This window comes from Chiloscyllium plagiosum, unplaced genomic scaffold (assembly GCF_037043375.1).
Source record: "Chiloscyllium plagiosum isolate Xiang-an unplaced genomic scaffold, Cpla_swu_hap1 HiC_scaffold_52, whole genome shotgun sequence".
Lineage (NCBI taxonomy): Eukaryota > Metazoa > Chordata > Chondrichthyes > Orectolobiformes > Hemiscylliidae > Chiloscyllium > Chiloscyllium plagiosum.
In genome coordinates, this window is record NW_028270190.1 from 695,611 (window position 1) to 720,804 (window position 25,194).

Genomic DNA, 25,194 nt, shown 5'->3' on the forward strand with positions numbered 1-25,194 from the left:
GGCCAGAAAAGAACTGAACATCTGCATCAGCTGTGTTCCACTCGCGGAAGACCATGCTCTCACACCTATTTGCGCCTGTATCAACAGAAGGTGAAAGAGGATTCGAGAATTCGTGGTTTGAAGAAAGTGACAGTGAAAAAGATAGAGAAAATTGGGGGCAGGATGGAGAGAGAGAGCACGTGAGAGAGGGAGAAATGGAGAATGTGAGAGACATATATGGTTTGGGAGGGATGGATGAATTCAGGTGAAGGCATGTCCTGGTGGGTGACCCAGAAGTAATAATCAATCATAGAGTGAATTTAAACGTATTTCTCAGCTCTTCCCCCGACCCCTCCGCTTCTGTGAGGATCAGGACTTGGGGCCCAGTCTGTCGTTTTCCAGCTCAACTTGTTCAACGCAACGACAAACAACAGTATAGTTCACTCTGCTGCTTGATATCTTTAATGAACAATTTATTATTTATAAATTGATTCCATAGATACAGTCTTTGTAATGGTGCCTTTTCTCAATGGCCTCTGAGTTGCGAGAAACATCGAAATGTGCCCTGTCGTCCCATGTGGGTCAAGGTTGGGTTGGAAAAAGCACTACTTTCAGTCTGCTACCATAGCGACTGGCTGATTCATTGTTGTAACATTCGAATGAAATGAGAAAATAGTGAATACATTGATGAATGAATGATTCAGATTGATTGATGAATTTGGGTAAATGGATGCTTGAGCACATTCTTCAGCTGCTGTCTGAACCTCGTCTGGGACACGGCATAAATCACAGTATTTGTGCAGCAACTGAGGAGCTGCAGCATGAAGGCCAATTCCTGCACAAAGGGAGCCAGATTCATAGAGCCATAGCCCAACCACCACATCCGGTTCCATATAGAATACACCATTAACGTTGACCATAACAGAATGAAATTGGCGGAGATAACAAACAGTAAGATAATGGATTTCTTTCGATTTCGCATTTCTGTGTCACATTGAACCTCCCCATTGGTGTGAGCCCGGAGTCTCCTGCGGGCTCTGCTGGTCACTATAATGTGTCTGACTGTGAAAGCATTGAGTAACAGAATCAGGAGAAATGGGATAGTTGGATTGAGAATGTGGTGGATGGTCTCGATTGCGACCCAGACACGGGAGTTATAAACAGCGGCTGTTACCTCACAAAACCAAGGGGAGTTGTCCAGCCAATACTGAGCTGTGAGCATAAAATACCAGAAAATGTTCTTCAAACAACTTAACACGGTCACTGTTCCCAGAACCACAGCCGCCGTTTTCTCGCTGCAGTATTTACTTTTCAGCTTTTGGCAACAAATGGCCACAAACCGATCAAAGGTGAAAGTAACGGTGAACCAGACTGAACAGTCAGTGGCTGCATAAAGCAGGACGGCGTGGATATTACACAGGGGAATGTACCATAGGAAACCAAAGTGTTCATAATAAACAATGGGAATGTGTCTCAATATCAGGTCGAGGATAATGACCAGAAGATCTGCCACTGCCATGGCCCCCAGGTAACGACTGACACATGGAGACAATCCACAATCTTTATAAAGGAGGACATAGATCGTCACTGCGTTAACTGTGAGGAAGGAAAATAAACACATTACATATCAGCCTGGAGGCAAAATATACAGTTTTATGAAAGACTCCGCGAGATTTTCAAATGTATCACTGCATTCCAAGAATGTTTGAAAGAATTGGAGCTGAAATAACAAATGGTATGTTCTGAATTACTTACAGAAATGCGAGAAAGAAACATAACAATCCCTCCCTTCAAAACGCATATGGCCACATCTTTACGAAAAAGTGTTTTCCAGAACATTCCCACACATTCGATCCCTTGGGAGCAGACACCACTTTCTTTCCAGCTCTTAACATGGAGAAGAAAACATTGCCATTGTGAGGGATTCCCTCCCAGCTCCTTGAAGACAAGCGGGGAATGGAAATGTCTGTCTTCTAGTCTCAATTGTGGTCTATCCTCTGTCGTGAAGAAATGTTAACCGAGGGAAAACATATTCACACCTTTAATTGCCTGAGGGGGCTTCGAGGCAGTGTGTTCTTATACTTGGAACTTGATCTCCTCCCTCTTGATCGTATCATTTGTTCAAAGTACTGACATCCGACCGTTCACAAATAATTTCAGTTCCAGCATGCTTCGAGAATTCTCATTTACGGAATGTTCGGTTGTAATTTTTCCAGTAAATGTCAGTTATCAAATGTTATGGAGAACTTCGGTTGGAGAATGTTCTGGGCAATGCCGGGACGGGAATGTTCTGGGGAATGCCGGGTGGAGAATTTTGTAGGTAATGTCAGTTATGGAATGTATAAGGGAAAACCGGTTGGAAAATTTTCAAGAGAACATCGGTTTCAGAATGTTACAGGGATTTGCAGTTGATAATGTTCTCAGAACTGGAGATTTTTGCAATGTCGGTCATAGAATGTTCTAGGAATGCTGGTTGGAGAATGTTCCAGGGAAAGTCTATTATGGTTTATTCAAGTGAGGTCCTGGTGAATTTAGGTTGTACAATATTCTGGGAAATGTCAGTTATGGATTATTCCGTGAATGTGGTTTGGAGGAATGACTATCGTAAAATATTTCAGATTCCGTCTATTCTCGAATATTCTGGAGAATGTAGGTGACAGAATACCCTGAAGAATTTCTAATAGAATGATCCAGAGATTCTAAGTTAAGGAATGTGTCAGTTGCAAAATGTTGTGGGGAATGTCAGGAAGACAATGCTCCACTGAATGGAAGGGACAGAATGATCCAATGAATGTCAGTTACTGAAGGATCAGGATAATGTCGTTAAAGTATTATCTGAAGAACGTCAGTCAAGAACTTTCCACAGAATGTCGTTAAGAGAATGTCCTGGACAATGCCAGTAGCAGAAAGATCCAGGGAACGTCGTTGTGGAATGTGTTAGATCCATAAATATGCATTTCCCAAAGGGCCTTAACGTCCATGACGTTTGGTGAGATCAACGCCGCTTCGCCGAATGAAACTTTGCCGAAACATGACTCAACTGGTTTCTGTACTCCAAAACATACAGAGTAAGGCAATGCTTTGATCATTTCATGTCAGATCCGTTGTTACGATCATATAATGTTACCTCTTAATCTTCCCCACCTCCTGTTCAGTTTTGAATAAACACTCCCAGGTGTAAAATGTCCTGTATATTATGTTCCCTGTAGACATGTTTCTCTAATGGTCATTTAATTCAGTGTATGCATTGAGTGCCTCAATCATTTCAGAGAATATAGCAAACACTCAGATACAGGGCCTTTCATTCAGCTTTATGAGGTATTATTACCTGCTTCGCTGTCATTTTTAGTCTTCATTTTGTCTGTTCAGGAAACAGTCTGACGTCGTCGAATTCACCGGATCAGACTGAATGAATAACGGGTCATCGCCATTCCTGGTTTTCTCCTATCCCACTGGAAGGCCAGTCTCACCACAATTGGTGGTACCGAACAGACAGTAATTATCCTGCAAATTCCCAGCATTGATTCCAGAACACAAGACATTTCATGGTAACAGGTCAAAGATGGTCCAAAAAATATCCTAATGATGGGCAACTACTGCATTCTGCACCACCTCAGTGATATCTCAGTTCTCCTTGATGTTGAAAACAAATCTGAGGAAGCTTAGAAAGTAATCATTGTCTGTTTTTTCATGTCTATTACCAAGTGGGTCTCCTTAGGTCCACGCCTGACAGAGCAGGGTAACATCTCTAATACAATACAGCCAGATAATGGGAAGTGACATTTCGGGTAATAACGCTTCATCAGGAACAGCGGCAGGAAGTCTCCAGGGTGGAGTGATAAATGGTGTGGGGTGGATGTTGGGGAAGGGAAGAAGGTAGCAAAGTGTACAATGGGTGGATAGGGGTGGGGATGGAGGTGATAGGTTAGAGGTGAAGGTGGGGGAAGGTAGCAAGGAGTACAATAGGTGAATGGGGTAGGGACCGAAGTGATAGCTCAGATGGGAGGGTGGAGTGGACACGTGGGAAGGGAGATTGGCAGGTAGGACAGGTCATGAGCACTGTGCTGAGCTCGAAGATTGGAACTGAGGTAAGGATGGAGGAGGCGAAATGGGAAAAATTGGTGAAGTACACATTGATGCCTTGGGGTTGAAGAGTCCGAGGTGGAAGATGAGGCGTTCTTCCTCCAGGCGTCGGGTGGTGGGGGCAAGGCGATGGAGGAAACCTGCATGTCCTCGGCAGAGTGGGAGAGGGACTTTAAATGGGGTGGTGGGATTGATTAGTGCGGGTGGTCCAGAGATCTTCCATGAAACGCTCTGCGATGAGGCGTCGAGTCTCCCCAAAGTAGAGGAGACAGCATCGGGAGCAACAGATACAATCAATGACGTTGGTGGATGTGCAGATCGAACGTTGATGTATGTGAACGGTTTCTTTGGGGCCTTAGATGGCATTGAGAGAGAAGATGCGAGCACAGGTTTTGCAATGACTGTGGTAGCAGGGGACGGTGCCATGATTGGAGGGTGGTTTGTTGAGTGGCGTGGACCTGACCAGGTAGTCACGGAGGGAACGGTCTTTCTGGAAAGCGGAAAGGGGTGGGGATCGAAATATATCTCTGGTGGTGGGATCCGTTTGGAGGTTCCGGAAATGTTGGCGGAAGATGTGGTTAATGCGAAGGTTGGTTGGGTGGAATGTGAGGACGTGGGTGGAGGGTGGGGGGGGGGGGGGGTTCGGTCCTTGTTACGGTTGTAGGGGTGGGCTTTGAGGGCTGATGTGCGGGATGTGGATGAGATGCATTGGAGGGCATCTTCAACTACGTGAGAAGAGATATTGCGGTCTCGACAGAAGGAGGCCATCTGGGGTGTTCTGTGGTGGAACTGGTCCCCATTGGAGCAGATACAGTGGAAGTGGAAGAGTTGGGAATACGGGATGGCATTTTTCAAAGAGGTAGGTTGGGAATAGGTCTACTCCAGGTAGCTGTGAGAGTCGGTGGTTTTGTAAAAAATTGTCAGTGTCAAGTCAGTTATCATTATTGGAGATGGAGAGGTCCAGGAATGGGAGAAAGGTGTCAGCGAAGGTCTCGGTGAATTTAAGGTCGGGGTGGAATGTTTTGGTGAATTTGATTAATTGCTCTACCTCCTCGCGGGAGCACGTGGTGGCGCCGATGCAGTCATTACTGGAGCGGAGGAAGAGGTGGGAGTGGTGCCAGTGTAACTAAGGAAGATGGACTGTTCTACGTAGCCAACAAAGATACAGGCATAGCTTGGCACAAACGGGTGCCCTTGGCTATCCCTTTGGTCTGGAGGAAGTGGGAGGATTTGGAGCAGAAGTTGTTAAGGATGTGGACCAGTACGGGCAAACCAATGAGAGTGCCAGTGACAAAATACTGTTGGGGACGTCAGGAGAGGAAGAAACGGAGGGCTTGGAGGCTCTCGTCGTGGCGGATGGAGGTGTAGAGGGATTGGATTTCCTTGTTGAAGATGAATTGGGGCGGGGAAACGGACGTCCAGGAGGAGCAGGAAGGCATGGGTGATGTTTCGAAAGCATGTGGGGATTTCCTGGACTAGGGGGATAGGACAGCATCGAGGTGGGTGCAGAAAAAAATCGGTGTAGCAGAAGCAGGCTGAGAGAATGGGTTGGCCAGGGTGGTGAGGCTTGTGGATCTTGGAAAGGCGGTAGAATTGGGCGGTGCGTGGTTCCCGGAATACGAGGTTGGAAGGTGTGGGTGCGAGATCTCCTGGAGTGATGAGGTTCTGTATGGTCTGGGAGATGATGGTTTGGTCATTGGGGTGGGGTCTTGGACGGGGGGGGGGGGGGGTTGGGGTGTTCGGCGCACTTGTCTATGAGTTGGCGCAGAGGTCAGTGTGCCAAATTACCACTTCATCCCAAATTACCACTGCTGCTTTGGAGATGAGGTTGGGATTGGAGCAGAGGGAGTCGATGGCTGCTCGTTGTCAGGGTGAAAGGTTGTAATGGCGGAGGTGGGTAGACAGATTGAGGCGGTTAATGTCTCGGTGGCAGTTGGAACTGAGGAAATCGAGGGCTGGTAATAGGCCAGCGCAGGGGGGAGGGGGGGGGTGTGGAGCAGGTGGATGGAGTATATTGGAGGCGAGTGAAAGTATCCTGATAAAGTAGGCGGGAGTCCTGATATCAAGAGAAAGCTCGCAGGCGGAGGCAGTGGAAGAATTGTTCAATGTCACGATGCGTATCAAATTCATTGATGCATGGACGGACGGGGAGAAAGGTAAGGTCTTTGCTGAGGGATGATCTTTCGTCCTCAGTGAGCAAATAAAGTGGATGCAGTGGAAGCTTAGCGCTCTGACCTCTCCACCGCTGAAGCCCGACGCCAACACGTAGACATCTCCTCCGACCGTCCGCTCGAGCATGACCCCATTCCCCCATCACGAAACAATCGTTTCCCAGACTATGAAGAAGCAAATCACCTCAGGATATCTGCCACCCATAACTTCAAACCGCGGAGTGCGGGAACCCCTGCAAAGCCTGATTCTACCTCCTTCCCAAGATCCACAAGCCTGACAAACCCGGCCGACCCATTGTGTCAGCCTGCTTCTGCCCCACCGCACTTGTCGCCACTTAACTCGATACTGTCCTATTCCCCGTGGTCCAGGAACTCCCCACATACGTTCGAGAGATCACTCACTCCCTCCACATCCTCCAAGAATTCCGTATGATTCGCAGCTATGTCTGTCGTTTTGTCAGTCCATCCTCCGTAGTTGCACTGGCAGCACTCACCACCTCTTCCTCTGCTGCAATCATGATTGCTTCAGGGCCACATCGAGGTGGTTGAGCAATTCATCAACTTCACCAATGCATTAAATTCCGAAATTAAATTCACTTGGACCATCTCTGAACCCTCCCTCCCCTTCCTGGACCTCTACATCTCCATTAATGATGACAGACTTGACACTGACATTTTTTACACACCCACCGACTCCCACAGCTACCTGGATTACACCTCTTCCCACCCTTCCTCCTGTAAAAATGCCATCTTGTATTCCCAAGTCCCCTGCCTCCGTCTGATCTGCTCCCAGGATCTGCTAACAAGGACAGAACCCCCAGGTCCTCACTTTCCACCTAATTAACCTTCGCATTAACCATATCATCCGCCGACATTTCCGGAACCTCGAAACAGACCCCAACACCAGAGATATATTTCCCTCCCCACCCCTTTCCACCTATCCGCAAAGACAGATCCCAAACTGGCTACCTGGTCAGGTTCACGCCTCCCAACAACTTACCCTCCCGTCTTGGCACCTTCCCCCGCCTCCGCAGGACTTGCAAACCCAGCGCACACACCGCCTGACCCATCACAACCCAAGGAACCAAAGGACCAAATTCATCCACGTTTCACCAGCAAATCCGCCAATGTATTGTATCCGTTGCTCCTGATGCGGTCTCCTCTACACTGGGGAGACTGGACGCCTCCTCGCAGAGCGTTTCAGGGGACGTCTCCAGGCCACACGCACCAATCAACTCCACCGCCCCGTGGCCCAACATTTCAAATCCCCCTCCCACTCTGCCGAGGACCTACAGGTCCTGTGCCTCCTCCATCGCTGCTTCCTCACCACCCGCTGCCTGGAGGAAGAACACCTTATCTTCTGCCTCGGAACACTTCAACTCCAGGGTATCAATGTGGATTTCACCAGTATCCACATTTCCCCTCCCCCACCTTACCTCATTTCCAACCTTCCAGCTCAGCACTGTCCTCAATACCTGTCCCACCTGCCAATCTCCCTTCCAACCTATCTACTCCATCCTCCACTCTGACATATAACCTCCATCCCCAACCCCATTCACCTATTGCACACTTTGCTACCTTCCCCCACCCACCTCTACTCAGCCATTGTACTCTTTGCTACCTTCTACCCAGCCCCCACACCCTCCCAATTTATCGCTGCACCCTGGAGACTTCCGGCCTCTATTCCCGATGAGGGGCTTTTGCTCAAAACGTCGATTTTCCTGCTCCTCAGATGCTGCCTGACATGCTGTGCTTTTCCAGTACCTCTCTGATCTAAACTCTGGTTTCCAGCATCTGCAGTCCTCAATTTTCCCTCGCCTATGGGAAGTGATGACTGAACCAACAAGAGGGAAGTAATCTCACCTACTTACTTGTCACCGTTGTACCTGCCCCAAACAGTATTTTTCCGGGCACCCACCACCTCAGTCCTGACTGTGTGAAGTTCTCACCTTCATATGAAAGATTAGTCTTTATTAGTTTGATATAAGTAATTGATTACAGTGACAGGATCCTCATTTATTTTAAGTGGTCGGAAATGTAACAAATGTGTTCTATCTAACTTTATGAATGACGCTAAGACAGATTGGAAACTAAGTTACCCCGGAGATGGAGAGATTCTGAATGGATAATCAATGGACAATCTGGTAGCTGGATTATGACATGGGTAAATGTTAACCCGTGAATGTTTCATGACGAAAGGAATGCAATTACTGAAATGGAGAGTGTGAAAGGATCTTGTGGTACATTGTGTACTGGAGTGTTCACTCTGTCCCGTAAAACATGAGGGAACTGTTGCTCCATCTCCCTTATGAGATGACGCCCCCTGACGCTCCTAGTATTCCCAATACTCTCAGTACGCAGGGAATATTTTGTGTAGTTGGAGGTGGAGAATGGTGAGAGTGATGGTGTTTTGAGCCATGGACCATTGGGGTAATCTATATACACGAAACTATCATTTTACCTCGTGGAGACACGAAGACGATGGGAATGGCTGATTGCTACCGACTGAAAAGGTTCTGGCTGCTTCTAGGACAGTAGATATTTACCAGCGAGATGAATACTGTCACAATGCCAAACTAATGAAGTGCAAGAGTGCGTTCAACCATCGGAGTAATGAGGACATGCCAACTCGGCTCAAATGACTAGATTCTTAAATACACAAGGTATTCCAGACACCATAAAGCTAGATGAGATACCCTGAACTAAAACTCTGTACAGCACACCAAACTGCGTAGACCATTCCAAGCAGTTCAACTATAAACATGGACGAGTTACCTGTCCATTTTGGGAAGCTGTGCAGCGAAGAACAGTGGACTGACCTGTAAACCGACAGCAGTTACCAACCCAGCATATAATGTCTTACAGACTCCCTCCGCCCCTCTCTCACCCAACTGCATTGCGTGGTGGCACTGTTTGATCATTACACTGCCTGAGGAAAATTGCAGCATTTTCTGGAAATGACAGGATGTGCCGCTTGCACTCATTTCCAGCTTCAGATCTTGATTGCGCTATGACAAAGGGGGGTTGTGCTGTGGCAATATCTGGCAGAGAGAGAGAGATGTGGGGAGTATCAGTTAAAATAAAAACAAAGAACAAAGCCTTAGGCAATCCAGATATTCCATCTAGACATGTCGCCTATATTCTCAGGATCTTTCTCCTAATGATCCCTATCCAGCTCGCTCGCACACCATAGAACTCATTCGCCATCACCTTCTCCATCAGCCGAACGTAGGGAATCTTATCAAACACCTTACGCAGGTTTATCTGAATCCATTCTCTCTTCAATCAGCTTTTTCACTTCCTCAAATAATTCCATTCATATTAGAACCCTGACTTTTCCAGCTCAAAACCATGTTTCCTATAAGCCCATTTTCATCCAAATGGGAACAGATAATATCCCTCAATAGCTTCTCCAACGTTTCGCTTTGTGCAATAGACCAAAAAAAGGTAAGGTTCAGGGAAAATGTCAAAGATGGATGCACTTCCATGTTTAACAATAACAAACTGAAACCATTCAACACTGAACACCATTTCCTGCAGTTGAGGGGAATTTTGTGGGAGTTCTGATGTCCGGGAGCGTTTGTTCTGCAACTTAGTAACGGGAAGTGTGGTCAGCACAGTCTGTGAATCATTGTGCTGAATCTTCGATTAATTTGTCTCATTGTCATTTTCATTGACTGTGACAGAGGTATCATCTATACGAGGCCGACCTAGTTTTCTGGCGCTATCTTTCGATCTCACGTCAGTAGCGACCTACCCATCCTCATGGCAGCCCGCTGATTTAATGCCAGCCGGATTCTCCCACCACGCATGGCTGTCAGTAGTCGCTATCGCCCAGATTAATCGGATATTCTCTGATTGCTTGTGCTGGTGCCTTGCTTAAAAGTCCAATGGACGACAGTTGAATTGTCGACAGCAGTACTCAGGCCCTGGTGGGTGAGCTAGTACACAGGAGGAACTTTCTCTTCCCAGAGGAGGCCATACCACCAGCCACACCAAGCAAGATCCGTGCTCACTAGCCAGCTCAGATGAGTATCTGCAGTCTGAAGAAATGTCCAGAAAAATAGGACAAGCATCTTTCACGCTCTGTCACAGTATACTCACTGCTCCCTCATATTCACTGCACATCTGTTATTCCACTAACCCCCGAAAAAGCTTAATGCTCCATCATTTTCACTGCTGCCTGAAGCACCTCCACTCTATCGCGTGAAGGATAACCTGAAAATCTAAAGAATGTTCCACAGAATATCAATGACAGAATGGTCTGGAGAATGCCACTGTCTGGATGATGTTGACTATAAAATGTTTCAGACAATGTTCCACGTTCATGAAAATGTAAGTCTCACAGTGCATCACACATAAGCGGAATGAGCAGAATTTTGCTTTGTTTTTTCGAATCACATGCGATTACGGTGCACCATGAGGTCATTCAGCTCTTCAGACTTGCTTCACCATTCAGTGAGATCGGGGCTGATCGAATTGCGGTTCAAAGTACATGTTACAGGTCAATCAACACTCCAGGTTCCAATCACTCACCGAAAGAAATGAGTGCACTTTTCATGTTGGCTTTCATTCAAGCATGTTTTCTGCACCCATTTCGACAATGATTAACTCTCCAAGTAATGCATTCCATCAGCTTTATATTTTTATATAATGGTAAGCACACTTAATGCACACCAGCCAAAAAAAAATGTTCACTTATTTCAGAGTTATTCATATTCAATCATAATTCACGTGTTATGCCTTATTACATTAAGCTAAAAACAACATCTCAATTCTTGTCTCATTATAAATCAGTTTCTAGCAGAACTGTTTTGCACTGAGCTATTCTTCTGAACCCGTTACCTTTTTTTTTTGCGTCTCCAAAAGTTTGTATTATCTTTGACATTTGACAATCTCTGTCTATCACGGTTATATAATCTCCTACTCAGGTGGGGGGGTGGGGGGGTGGGAGACGGCTATTTTGTAATGCAGAGGGAGACTAACAGTGTCGGTTCAATTCCCCCACTGACAGATATCACCGCCAAGAGCTAGGTTTCTCAATCTGACCGTGGTGTGCTGATCCTCAGGTTGAACCTTTATTTCACTCTCTCTCGCTCTCTACTGAGAGAGGGCCCCATGGTCCTCTGTGTACATATTGAATTCATTCGATCACCGCCATCATTTTCTCTACATTAGCATTTTCTTCGATTTTATTCCTGGTGTTCTGATCATCCACAGTTCTGGTCATTTTAGACCACGCATATTACTAAACTGCATATTGCTTCCTATTCCCTGATAATACTTACCACTTCACCAATCGATCTGCCTATGCCACAAGCATATTCAATACCTCTCCCTGCAATGCTCTCTGGGAAAAGAGATTTCGAAAGTCTCACAGCATTCCGAGAAAAGAAGATGCATTTTCTCATTTGTTTAATAAATTGAAGATTTCTTTTTTATAGTTACTTTGAATATACCCGCTAGCTGTACTTCAAATCAACATTATTGGGAGAGAATACTGCCACAGCTATATGCACTCTGACTAACAACACATCTGGAAGGTTTTGTTTGAAGGCTTATTTTGTAGTCTTTCCTGATAAAGGAAGTAATTTGCTTGCGTGGAGTTCATAAGATGTTTCACTCCTCTTATTTTTGAATGAAAGTTTTATATTATATAGGCTAAAACAATTCTGCTTTGAGGAAAATGAATCAAGTGGAAACCCAGTGGGTGCTTGCATTGTCAAAACTTGTTGTCGCTTTCCTGGAATCGCTACAGCTTGGCTTAGGCCATTCTGTCCATCGAGTCCTCACCGACCCTCTGAAAAATTTCCCATCTCGGTTCATGCCCCTTATATTTTCCCTGTCACCCTGCATTTCACATCGTTAAACGGCCCAGCCTACACATGTTTGAATGGTGGGAAGATATTACAGCACTAAGAGAAATCCAATACAGAGACAGTGGAGTGTGCACATTCCTCAAAGAATATTACTTATGTGGGCCTTTGTTGTTATGAGGCAGCAGTACTCACCACAGAGATAGAACATAGAACATAGAAGAATACAGCGCAGTACAGGCCCTTCGGCCCTCGATGTTGCGCCGATCCAAGCCCACCTAACCTACACTAGCCAACTATCCTCCATATGCCTATCCAATGCCCGCTTAAATGCCCATAATGAGGGAGAGTCCACCACTGCTACTGGCAGGGCATTCCATGAACTCACGACTCGCTGAGTAAAGAACCTACCCCTAACATCTGTCCTATACCTACCCCCCCTTAATTTAAAGCTATGCCCCCTTGTAATAGCTGACTCCATACGTGGAAAAAGATTCTCACTGTCGACCCTATCTAAACCCCTAATCATCTTATACACCTCTATCAAGTCACCCCTAAACCTTCTTTTCTCCAATGAAAACAACCCCAAGTGCCTCAGCCTTTCCAGTTAGATATCATGCTAACTCAGTGGGTTCTACTAGTATTTGCTGCTGACTAAATACTTCTGCCTTAGTTGTCTCCGTCACGGAAGCTGAACCTTTCTGAGCCCTTCATGATTGGCCATATCACCAAAATGATTATATTGAAAACGTGTTGTGACCATTGGAGGAGCAGGACTGAAAAAAAAACACAGCGACATTTCCAAACACATTCGCCACAGGGATGAGGAGAAATTTACGAAGTGGGAAATCATTCAAGTGGGAATTCTCTTTTCCAGATCCTTTTGAAATTAAATGTTAAGATTATATCCAGCCTGACTTTTTTTTGATTTCTGGTCAACCAGTCAATCCCGTAGAATGGGATGTTCACAGAAAAGTGCAGCTTGGCTAAAATTCGATGTGCCACATTTTTATACACTCGTTCAGTAGTGGTGACAAAGGATCGTTTAGATCTCTCGTGCCCCTCAGTACTCTGTTCTCAAGTTCCACTCAGCCCTTCGGATCTGCTACACATGAGCAGATTGAGGACCTTCAACAGTTAGATGTCTGTTTGGAAAACTAACTTGGAAAATCCAGGTTTGTACGACGCCCTGCTCCAACCCCTCTTCCTATTTTTTCCGTGAAATACTGCATGCAGAATTTGACACTGATTCTGAACATCTACTTTGACAAGTCTCGACTGTGTCTTATATTTTGCAGAAATATCACCACTCATTCATTTCAACGACATCGAATACTCGCTTTAACCATTTTAGACTTTTTTTTTGATCAGTCAACATTTTTATCTGCACGAAATGAAGTAAGATATTTACTTGATTCAATCGCATATTAACTTTCTGTTTTATACATAGGAACACCCGCCCACTTTGAACTGCATTTTGTTTTGGGAATCTGCTCCATTAAATAATAGCCAGCCTTGTGTTTTTCTCTGTGGCCAGGTCCATAACCTCACACTTTAATATTACCATAAGCACTATCTGCCAATCATTTTAACTATTCACTGATTTTCCTATATTCTCTTTCAGATTCCTTACCTCTGAGTGCTGGCCAAAGCAGTTTCTACAAGTTTAAATTCTTCAGTTTGTGATTGAATACTCTCCTTGACACCTTCTGTGATAAACAGATGGTTCGGCTGCTTATTGAGGCCTTTTCTTTGAACAGAAACAACTATTTCTGGGAGTTATGAAAACTCCCCTTATGCTTGTACAATTGTACATCAACTGACTTCCACCACATCGATTTTTACATTCAGCTTTAGAACACACATCAGACAAAAATCTGCAGTCTGGACGCCAGGTTTTTGTCAATTACTTTTTTGGAGATTCAGGTGAACACATGATCACCTGAGAGTGACTCCGTCCGTCCAAGTTCTCGATTTCTATCACATTCCAGTGAAAAGCATCCGACATGATCTCCTTTTTCCCTCTATCAAGTGATCGACAGCTCTAACTGAGATGGACATGATCTTCAGGTGTGAATTACGCATTTCCTGTGATTCACTCCACACCCTTTTCTTCCTTACCGGAATTATAGAGGTCCCCTTGTCCGCATTTTCCACTGCGCTTGAAATCAGAAATAATCACTATCCGTAAATTCCACCATCTTCAGCAGGACCGCGCCATCAATCACAGCTGTCAATACCACTCCCTGCTGCCACTACCTCCTATTATCAGCATCTCACAGAGGCCATTTCCAATGTGACAACCTCCATCACCCTCAACACTTCCACATTCCTGCTTGGCACTTTCCCATGAAGTTGCATAATCTAGTGCACGCCGTTTCACTCTTTCAGTCCTTAATGTCCAACACCCCAAACACAATTCTGGGTGAATCAGAATTTCACTTGTACTCTTGCAAACCTGTCTCTTGTCGTTGCTGTGCATATCTGAGCCTCCTTTACATTGGCAAAACCAAACAGAGCCTGATTTGAGAACGAGTTCAACTCTGTAGGAATAACCTTGACCTTCTCATTGCTTCCCGTTCCAATAAGCGATATTCTTCTCATGCTAAAATTTCTTTCCTGGGCTGCTGCCATGTCCCATTGAAGTCCAGGAGTAACCATGGCCATAGCCTGCACACAGGACTCAATAGGACTCACTCACTCATTTTCTGGACCAGCACATTTCCATCACTGATGTCAGGGATCAATCAGAACCACCTACTTTACCAGGAAAAGAGGGAGACATGACGGCATGAAGGTGACATGCATTCAATTTCTCCCTCACTAGCAAAAGCCTAGCAATTGTCAAAGCCATTGAGAATACATTAATTTAAAGCAAGACCTGTATTTCAGCGGGAACTGAGATATTGCTGCCAGATCTGTTTAGCATTCCTGCTGCACCCGACTATTCCTTTCAACTGAACGTTTCTGAATGCATCATTTCGAGTGTATGGTGATCTCTATTAAAGCAAGAGTTAATGAGGTCTGCCTCCTGATCAGTAACTCCTCGTTCTCAAACGTAGAGCACTTCGTTATTTACTCTTCCTCGGACCCAGAACATGCCATCCTCCCGACGACCCATCCACCATTCTGACAGCAGTCTATATCACACACCATGGGGAATTGAAAAATAAAATATGTGCCCCTACAAATGCACTTTGTTAGGAAAAAGGGAGGCGGATCCAATTATCTAAATGGAAAAAGAAAAAAAAACAGAAATGTGGAGCGTAAAGTGACTTGGGAGTCTTTGTCCAAGATTCTCTTTAGGTAAACTTGCTTTTTGGCATAGTAATTCGGAAGGCAGGAATAATCGTATCACTCATTTTGATCGCACTTGAATACAAACGCAATGACCTGCTTCTGTGGATTTACAAGGCTCTGGTAAGAAAACATTTGGAGTAGCATGAGCAATTTTGGACTCCATACCGCGAGAAGGATGTGCTAGCCATGGAGCATGTATCGAGGGGAATTCACTCGAATGATCCCATCAATGAAGGTCTGAACATATGAGAAGCATCTAAGGATTCTGAGACTCCACTCAATGGAGATTAGGTGGATGAGGAGGGATGTCATTGAAACATAGCGAATGTCGAACAGCTAGATCAGGGTGGATGTTGGGAACATGTTTCGATTGTTAAGATTGACTGGGACCGAATGGCACAAACTTTGAGTAAAGGGAAACCATTTAGAAATGATTCATGGACAAATTTCATCAGTGAATGTGTGGAATGAACTACCAGAGAGGTCAGTGGAGGTCTGGTTATTAATCAAACGATAACTATGTTTTTTTTTGTTGATGAGGGTATCAACAGTTGGAAGGAGAAAGCGGGAAAATAGAATTGAAAACTTTTCCGAGTCGAACAGCAAGGCGCTGGAGAAAAACAGAGATTGGGCAAATAATAGGAGCAGGAGAGTTGGTGTTTCGGATATAAATACTTCATCAGCAATGTGAAGGGCTTATATTCGAAACGTTGACTCTCCTGCTTCTTAGATGTAAAGCGACACGCTGTACTTTGCCAGCGCCACGATTCTGACTTTCCAGCATCTCCAGTATTCACTTTCTCCGATTTGCTGAAAGACCTATCAGTCACTATTGAGCGGCCGAATGGCATAATGTTTGCGCCTATGGACTTACGGTCTTAAAGGGACTTGAGATGGAATATCCCGAGGTTTTAATCATCCTCGGTGTCGACATCAAAGAGGCCAATCACAAGAGGGTACTACCAAAATACCACCAATAGGTCTCATCTCCCAGAAGGAGGCTGAACATCCTTGAACTTTACTACACAATCATGAAAAGTTCCTATCGCTCTAAACCCTGTCCGCTCCTTGAAAAATCAGATTGCAATACTGTGTTCCTCCTCCTTGCTTACAAGCACAAGTTAAAATTTGAGGATCCACTGCAGAAACTGGTCTAAGGCAGTGGAATAGTTTCTGCTGGATGGCTTGGAAGCTTCAGATTTGTCTCTCAGACCATAAGAAAATAAGACATAGAAACAGAAATTAGTCAATTCATCCCATCGAGTCTGCTCCGCCATTCAATCATGGCTGACAAGTTTCTCAGCTCCATTGTCCCGCTTTCTCGCCATAACACTCATTCCCTTGACAATCAAGAACCTAACTATCTCAGTCTTAACTTTCCCCAACGACCTGGCTTCCAGAAACTTCCGTGGCAATGACTTTCATAGATACCCCAATCCCTGACTGAAGAGGTTTATCCCTACCTCCATTCTGTCTTCATTCTGGACGCTGTCCCCTCGTATCCTAGTTTCTCCTACCAATGCAAAATTCTTCTCAACAGCCAATCTCTCCAGGTTAGCTCTCAGTGTTCTGTATGTTTCAGTTGGAAACCCCTAATACTTAGTGTCATAGAGTCATAGAGATGTACAGCATGGAAACAGACCCTTCGGCCCAACCGTCCATGCCAACCAGATATCTCAACCCACTCTTGACACACTTGCCAGCACCCGGCCCATACCCCTCCAAACCCATCCTATTCAAATACCCATGAAAATGCCACTTAAATGTCGCAATTTACCAGCCTCCAAAAATTCCTCAGGCAGCTCTTTCCATGCACACACCACTCTCTGAATGAAAATGTCATCCCTTAGGTCTCTTTTATATTTTTTCCCTCTCATCCTAAACCTATGCCCTCTAGATTAGGACTCATCGATCCCAGGGAAAAGACTTTGCCTATTTATCCTATCCATGGCCCTCATAATTTGTAAACCTCTGTAAGATCACCCTCAGCCTCCGACGCACCAGGGACAACACGGCCCAGCCTGTGCAGCCTCTCTCTTTACCTCAAATCCTCCAACTCTGGCAACCTCCTTGTAAATCTTTTTCTTAACCCTGTCAAGAGGCGAGAAGTGGCAGATAGAGTTCAACCTGCGAGGTGATGCATTTGGGAAAGTGGAATTTGAAATCTGAGTACAGGATTAAGGATAGGATTCTTGTCAGTATCGTGGAACAGAGGGATCTTGGTGTGCAGGTACTTTGATCACTTAACATGGCAAACCCAAGTGGACAGGGTTGTTAAGAAAGCTTATGGTGTTTTGGCTTTCATTAACAGGGGGATTGAGTTTAAGAGTCGTGAGATCTCTTTGCAGCTCTATAAAACTTTGGTTAGACCCCACTTGGAATACTGTGTCCAGTTCCAGTCGCCTGATTATAGGAAAGATGTGGATGTTTTGGAGAGGGTTCAGAGGTGGTTTACCAGGATGCTGCCTGGACTGGAGGGCTTATCTTATGAAGAGAGGCTGACTGAGCTCGGACACTTTTCATTGGAGAAAAGGAGGAGGAGAGGGGACCTAATTAAGGTATACAAGATAATGAGAGGCATAGATAGAGTCGATAGCCAGAGACTATTACCCAGGGCAGAAATGGCCAACACGAGGGGCCATAGTTTTAAGCTGGTTGGAGGATAGTATAGAAGGCATGTCACAGGTGGGTTCTTTACACAGAGAGTTGTGTGTGCATGGAATGCGTTGCCAGCAGCAGTTGTGGAAGCAACGTCATTGGAGAAATTTAAGAGACTGCTGGACATGCATATGGTCACAGAAATTTGAGGGAGCAGACATGTGGATCAATCGTTGGCACAACATCGTGGGTTGAAGGGCCTGTTCTGTGCTGTACTGCTCTATGTTCGATGTTCTATGTTCTATGTTCCATCTTTCCGATAGGAAGGAGACCAGAATTGCACACAATATTTCAACAGTGGCCTAACCAATGTCATGTACAGCCGCGACATGACCTCCCAGCACCTGTACTCAATACTTTGACCAATAACGGAAAGCATACCAAAGCCTTCTTCACTATCCTATCTATCTGCGACAGCACTTTCAAGGAGTTACGAACCTGCACTTCAAGGTCTCTTTGTTCAGCAGCACTCGCTAGGACATTACCATTAAGTGTATACATCCTGCTAAGATTTGCTTTCCCAAAATGGAGCACCTCACATTTATCTGAATTAAACACCATCTGCTAGTCCAGATCTTGTTGTATTCTGAGGTAACCCGCTTCGCTGTCCATGACACCTCCAATTTTGTTGTACCACTTATGCTCGCATCCAAATCATTTATGGAAAGGGCAAAAAGAAGAGGACACAGTACCGATCTTTATGGCACTCCACTGGTCACAGGGCTCCAGTCTGAAAAACAATCCTCCACCACCACCCTCTGTCTTCTATCTTTGAGCCCGTTCTGAATCCAAATGGCTCGTTTCCCCTGTATTCCATGACATCTAACCTCAATAATCAGTCTCCCATGGGGAACCTTGTCGAACGCCTCTGCTGATCCACCCTAATCTATTCTCTTTGTTACTTCTTCAAAAACCTCAATCAAGTTTGTGAGACATGATTTCCCACGCACAAAGCCATGTTGACTATCCCTAATCAGTCCTTGCCTTTCCAAATACATGTACATCCTGTCCCTCAGGATTCCCTCCAACAACTTGCCCACCACCAAGGTCAGGCTCACCGGTCTATAGTTCCATGTCTTGTCTTTACTGCCCTTCTTAAGCAGTGGCACCACGTTTGCCAACATCCAGTCATCCGGCACAGTACCTGTGACTATCGATGATACAAATATCTCAGCAAGAGGCCCAGCAATCGCTTCTCTGGTTTTGCACAGGATTCTCAGGTAAACCTGATCAGATCCTGGGGATTTATCTACCTTTACCCACTTCATGACATCCGGCACCGCCTGCTCTGTAATCTGGACATTTTGAAAGATGTCACGGCTATTTCCCTAAAGTCTATATCTTCGAAATCCTTTTCCACAGTAAGTACTGATGCAAAAGATTCATTTTGTATATCCCCCATTATCTGTGGCTCCACACAAAGGCCGCCTTGCTGATATATGACGGGCCATATTCTCTCCCGAGTAACACATTTGTCCTTAATATATCCATTAACACCCTTTGGATTATCCATAACACTATTTGCCAAAGTTATCTCATGTCCCCTTTTCTGCCCTTCTGATTTCCCTCGTAAGTATACTCCTACTTCCTTTGTAATCTTCTAAGGATTCACTCGATCTATCCTGTTGATACCTGACATATGCTTCCTCCTTTTTCTTAACCATATCTTCAATTTCTAATACTTCTAAATAACGTCAAGTATAAATCCTGCATCCTTAACAAACGTTCCTAATTTGTTAAACCTTTCATTACTGGGTTTATTCTGGTGAAGCTCCTGTGAAGACGCCCCAGTGGCAACAAACTGTTATTGCTGCATGGGTCCCAAAACTGCACACAATGTTCCAATTGTTGTCAGACCAGAGAGTGACGGAGTCTTAGACATGCATCCCTTCTTTTATATGCAATTCCTCTCAAAATAAATGTAATAATTGCATCTATCCTCCTGAACATCGACTTATTCTGGCAAGTGGTCCTTGAACAAATCCTGGAAAGTAACTCTCAAGTCTCTATGCATTTCAGACTTCGGAAATTTCTCCCTATTTAGAAAAGAGTCTTCGTACCAAAGTTCATGACTTCACACTTCTCTCCTACACTTTTCAAATCCGTCTGCACTCTCCCCGCCCCCACAATGCGAACTGCCCCTCTACTTATTTTGTATCTTCTGCGGACAGAAGCTGATCGCACAGTTCCTTCATGTAGATTGCTAAAGGGTTTGGTCCCGAACCTGAGCTTGGTAGGCCAACATTTGTCTCCAACAGCCGTCCTGAGAACGCTCTTTTCCTTCTCATTCCTCAGATTTCTGTCAGATAGTCAAGCCTCTTTTCAGGCATTTTTCCTACTCTATAGTCTCCTGCACAGCATCTTTTCAAAGGCCTTCTTTATGTCCAGGTAGTTAACATGCATGGACTCTTGTTTGTTTGATTGCTCCTTACTTCCTCAAAGAAGTCTTGCGGATTCTTCAGGCAAACTGCCCCCTGAACGAAACTTTACTGACTTTGCCCTATTTTACCATCCACATCCTAATATTTAGAAATCTCATCGTACACAATGGATTCCAAGCTGTAACCCATCACCGAGGTTCTGCAAAACGGTCTAAAATGTTCGGTCTTTTGCCTTAGTCATTTTTGAAACACGTGTGTTGCATTAGCATTTCTTTCATTGCGCTCAGACTGTCTCTCATCCTCATGGTTCCTGAAAGATCACCATTAAGGCCTCCACTATCTCTTTGGCTATCTTCCTTAGACTTCTGAGATGTAAACTATCTGGTCCAGCTAATTAATCCATCTTCAGGCCATTCAGTTTTTCGCAGCATCTTCTCCGAAACCTTCTCTCAGATCTGCCCCCTTCACCCTCTTGAAATTTTGGATGAAAGATATTCAATCATTCAGTGGCTAATCTGAAGGAGTGATACCACCATCATCAGGAAATATGTAGAGGTTGCGTGCCAAATGGGGCAATCAGTATATTCGCCAGCCTGAAACTATGGATGAACCAGGAATCTACGCAAGACCAAATGTGTTCATTCAATGCTGACGACTCGGACTTTCAGAAGAATTCCAGATACAACTTCGATAAGCCCATTAAAGATGCCAAGATGCCACACTGTGCTACGTTTGAGAACCAAGTTAACTGCATGGACACTGTCGCTTTTAACATGGCTAAAAAATATAAAGCCGAGCACAATTTCTAACACAATACGTCCCTTTCTCCCAGCGGTCGCATATTATTATAGAATCCCAGCAGTTTGGCAACAGTCCATTTGGCTTAACAAGTCCACACCGACCCTGCAAAGAGAAACCTACCTGGATCCATTCCCTGACGCTATTGCACTCGATTAACTCCTCACTAATGCACCTACCCATTACGTCCATGAACAGTACGGGAAATTTATTATTTCCAATTCACCTAAACTGCATATAACTGGCATAGTGAGAGGAAACCGGAGCACCCAGAGAAAACCCACACAGATACAGACAGATCGCGCAAAGGCCTCGCAAACAGTTGCCCTGAGCTGCAATGGAACATAGATCCCTGCCGCAATGAGGTAGCAGTTCTAACCACTGAATCATTGCATTGCCTGCTTGGTTGACACAGCAGACCATTGAAAATTTGTCACCTGCCCGAAAGCCATAATGCACTTACTCTCTCAGTGAACACCACATATGTCCGACCAGCTTTTTTGTGAGTGAACTCAAGGAAAGCGACTGGCCCAAATGGATTCCCCGGCACTGGTGGGAGTATTCGCTAATATCTTTAACCTGTACTTGCTACAATCTGAAGTCCCCACCTGCTTCAAGAAGGCCAGCAAAATCCGGGTATCACACAAAACAAATACAACGTGTCTCAATGACTTCCATTCTGTGGCTCTCACCATCATAATTATGAAAAGCTTCAACAGATTACTTCTTGCTCATATTAAATTTATCATGACTTGATCTCTTGCAATTTGTCGACCGACCCAATAGGTTCAAGTTACAGACCATCTTTCTAGCTCTACACTACCCACTGGAATATCTGAACATCCATATGACCTACATCAGGCTTCTACATTATGACTACAGAATCGCCTTACAACACAATGCTTGTGACCAAACTAATGTCATTGCTCTAAGATCCAGGTGGCGGCTCTTCCATCTGCAATTGGAATCCTCAATTCATGACCCAAAGACCATAAACAGTGAAACGAGACAAAACACTTCCTCCACGATAATCCTCCATGCCGACGCCTCTCAACATTATGCACTCAGCCCCTTATTATATTCCCTGGATCCGCATTCATCTACAAGTCAATTTTAGACTGAATATCAAATAATACTGAGACAGAAGTAAAAAATGGTGTGCTTTGTGATGTGATGCAAATCTAACAATTATTACCTCAGTGTCACAGAAACTAAAGTGCTAATCATCAATTTCAGGAGGAAGGAGTCGAAAGCACCACTTCCTCCACCAATACAACTGAGGTGGAGACAATCGATGGAGTCAAATGCCGAGGAATTGCAATCATTAACAGTTTGGCGTGGGCATTCCATCTCAATTCGACATCTAACAGGTCGCAACGAATGGACATAAAAAAAGCTTAAGTCAATGAATATTTGCCTGGCAGCCACTTTGATGAGTGTTGATCAGCGGTGCTAAATTAGCCCTCTGCAATTGCCTCGCTGGTATGTCATCTTACGCATTTCAAACTCGCTGATCATTTAGATACAAGCTTGTGGGCACCCCAGTGCTTCATAATGTTTTCCCAGACTTTCTGGTCTTTCTTTTTGAGGTTTCCACAATGAATGCTACATTTAAGTAACATTTGCCAGGTGCTCTTTCTCCATGTTAACTGTCAATGTATGCATTCTTCCCCACTACTTCAGGAAACGTCTTACTATTCTCAAGAACTTGAGTTCTGTTCAGTCCCAGAAAAGTTACGTGGCTACATCTCACGTTATGCTTTTTTTCGAACAAATTGTGCCCCAGTGTGTTCATTCAAACTCCATTCCAATTTCTGCTAACCACTATGTGCATTCCTTTCTGTTTTGATGAGAGTGGGGATAATGATCGTCCTTTCCGTCCGAAACTCATTTGAATCTTTTCGTCTACTGCTTTTAAAGGTTTCTGGAACTATAACTACTTCGAAATCTATGATTCTATGAAGATATTGACTAAAGCCTACTTTTAATATTGTGCCGTACTGATTAACTTATTTCGGAGAAACATCTAATTAGTTTGAAATGTTTTTTTTTTGTTTATCTTGTGCGTAAAAAAACTGCTGCTGATCTTTCGGTTACAGAGGTACTATTGCTCCACTTGTGACATTTCTACGCGCCCTATCTGCTGTCAGATATATTCTGCTGCATTAGCCATGGGCAACTATCAGTCATGTTGTGCAACGCAGACTTGATTAGTCCAAGCCGAGACTGAGGGACATTTCACTGACAGATGTGATCAAGTGCTTCTGAAGACGAACAGAAAGGCTTTGCCAAACGCAATAACAATATGTTGCAGTACGCAGAGAAATGATGGATGGATGGGAGTTTTGTGTCGGTTCGGATACATTACTTGGAAAATTGACTCAGAATTCCATCTTCAGTTTTGGGGTTAGGAGTGTCATCAGCAGGTTATTGGTGTTATTAAGACTGTATTTCATAGCTCCAGGTTCAAGTTGTAGATGGGTGAACGAGTAAAATATATTCTGGAACTGTTAGTTGTTAAAATTATGAATGGTCAGGATATGATTTCAGGAATCAGCTCATGGTTCAAGGGATCATCACATCTGGAACTCATCTCAGCCGCAAATATTGCTGAGGCATGGGATGGAGTCAGGGAAGGAAACCGAGTTCGCAAACAAGACAGAAGATAGTGACCTGCAGGCTACAAGTATTTAAATAACAAGAGCAGGGATGCAATGAATCATGGTTCAAAGATGAACTTTTAACGGTCAACACAGAGATCCACGAGGGACAGTGTCAGAAGCAAAGAGGGGGAGTGTAGATGACCAATTTCACAGATGTGGTTAGTAGTGGTTTGTCGAGTGAATAACTGGACTCGATGTCTCAACAGGAATGTCAGTGGAAACGAGTGTGAAGTAAATTTATATAAAAAACAGTAATACATTTAAACATGGTTAAAATAAATAATAATGGGCAGTGGTACTTACCAGGGACACCAACGATAGCCAGGATAGGATAATAAAAATGTTGAACAATTAGAAGTGAAATATTGATCCGTTGTGATAATGGCCATTGGTTATAATATGTCGAAAGATACCAAACAGCCTCAGGTAAACCTTTGGCAATTGTTAGAAAATTGCAATCGATTGTTCTCAGACTTTGATTCATTTTCTGTCCATTCAAGTCTCTTGTTCACAGACTCTGAACCCTCCTCTACCTTTCTCTGGAGCCGTTAATGGCCCCACTCTGACTGTGAGATCACTCATTGAATGGTATCAATTTATTATTAAAATATGGAAAATCTCCACTGGGACAACCGGAATCCAGTGAGACTGATGTTATTCACAGACACTGAACAAACATTATGCTGAACGACCAAACATAAACACTCCAAGGGTTTTTAATCATTCATCCTCATGTATGGGAGTCGTGCCAGGGATATGCAAGGTTGCGTATGTTTCAACCCATTTGGAAAATAAAACAAGGATAAAATAATTTACCAGCTGCATAAAGTGACTGCACAGTAAACTGGTTAGGACACTTTTGTAACATTGCGTGCAATTGTGATCTGCCTCCTATAGGAACGGTGTGGAATTCGGAAGGGTGCAGAAAAGAATATTGCCAGAGTTGAAGGGTTCGTGCTGTTGGGAGAGTCTGAACAGGATGGGGCTGTTTTCCCTAGAGTGTTGGTAGCTATAGACGTTCATAAATCCACGAATGGGCAATGATGTGGGCCACAGACACGGTCTTTTTGCTGGGAAGGGCAAGTCCAGATGTGGAGGGAAACGCTTTAAAAATGGTCTTTAAGACAACTTTTATTATGCAGAGGATGGGGCATATATGATGTCAGTTGAAAGAGAAAGTCATGGCAACTGGGATAACTTAAAATTTCACAATACATCTAGATCATTATATGAATAGGAAAGAATTTACGGAATATGTGCCAATAGCTGGGAGTTTTGACAGATAACAATGTTTATTGTCCTTTGACTTTGTGTAATCCTGCTACTAGTTTTAAGAGATCTGTTA

At 44.4% G+C, this 25,194-nt stretch overlaps 1 protein-coding gene across 1 annotated transcript; it reads right to left on the reverse strand.

The window, feature by feature from the left end:
* Nucleotides 1–679: 679 nt before the first annotated feature.
* On the reverse strand, nucleotides 680–24,333 carry LOC148134726 (putative G protein-coupled receptor 139). Its single transcript, XM_087985348.1, has 2 exons — nucleotides 24,153–24,333; nucleotides 680–1,575 (listed from the first exon to the last, which is right to left on the reverse strand). Exons 1-2 carry the CDS (start codon nucleotides 24,331–24,333, stop codon nucleotides 680–682), a joined length of 1,077 nt encoding a protein of 358 aa, XP_087841474.1.
* Nucleotides 24,334–25,194: the final 861 nt, after the last annotated feature.

Bases quoted from the DNA above. Each gene is read 5' to 3' on its own strand.
- LOC148134726 (XM_087985348.1), bottom strand. From the start codon at position 24,333: ATGAATCAAAGTCTGAGAACAATCGATTGCAATTTTCTAACAATTGCC. The intron at 1,576-24,152 runs GTAAGTACCACT...CCTTCCTCACAG, and splicing joins GGCTATCGTTGGTGTCCCTG to TTAACGCAGTGACGATCTAT.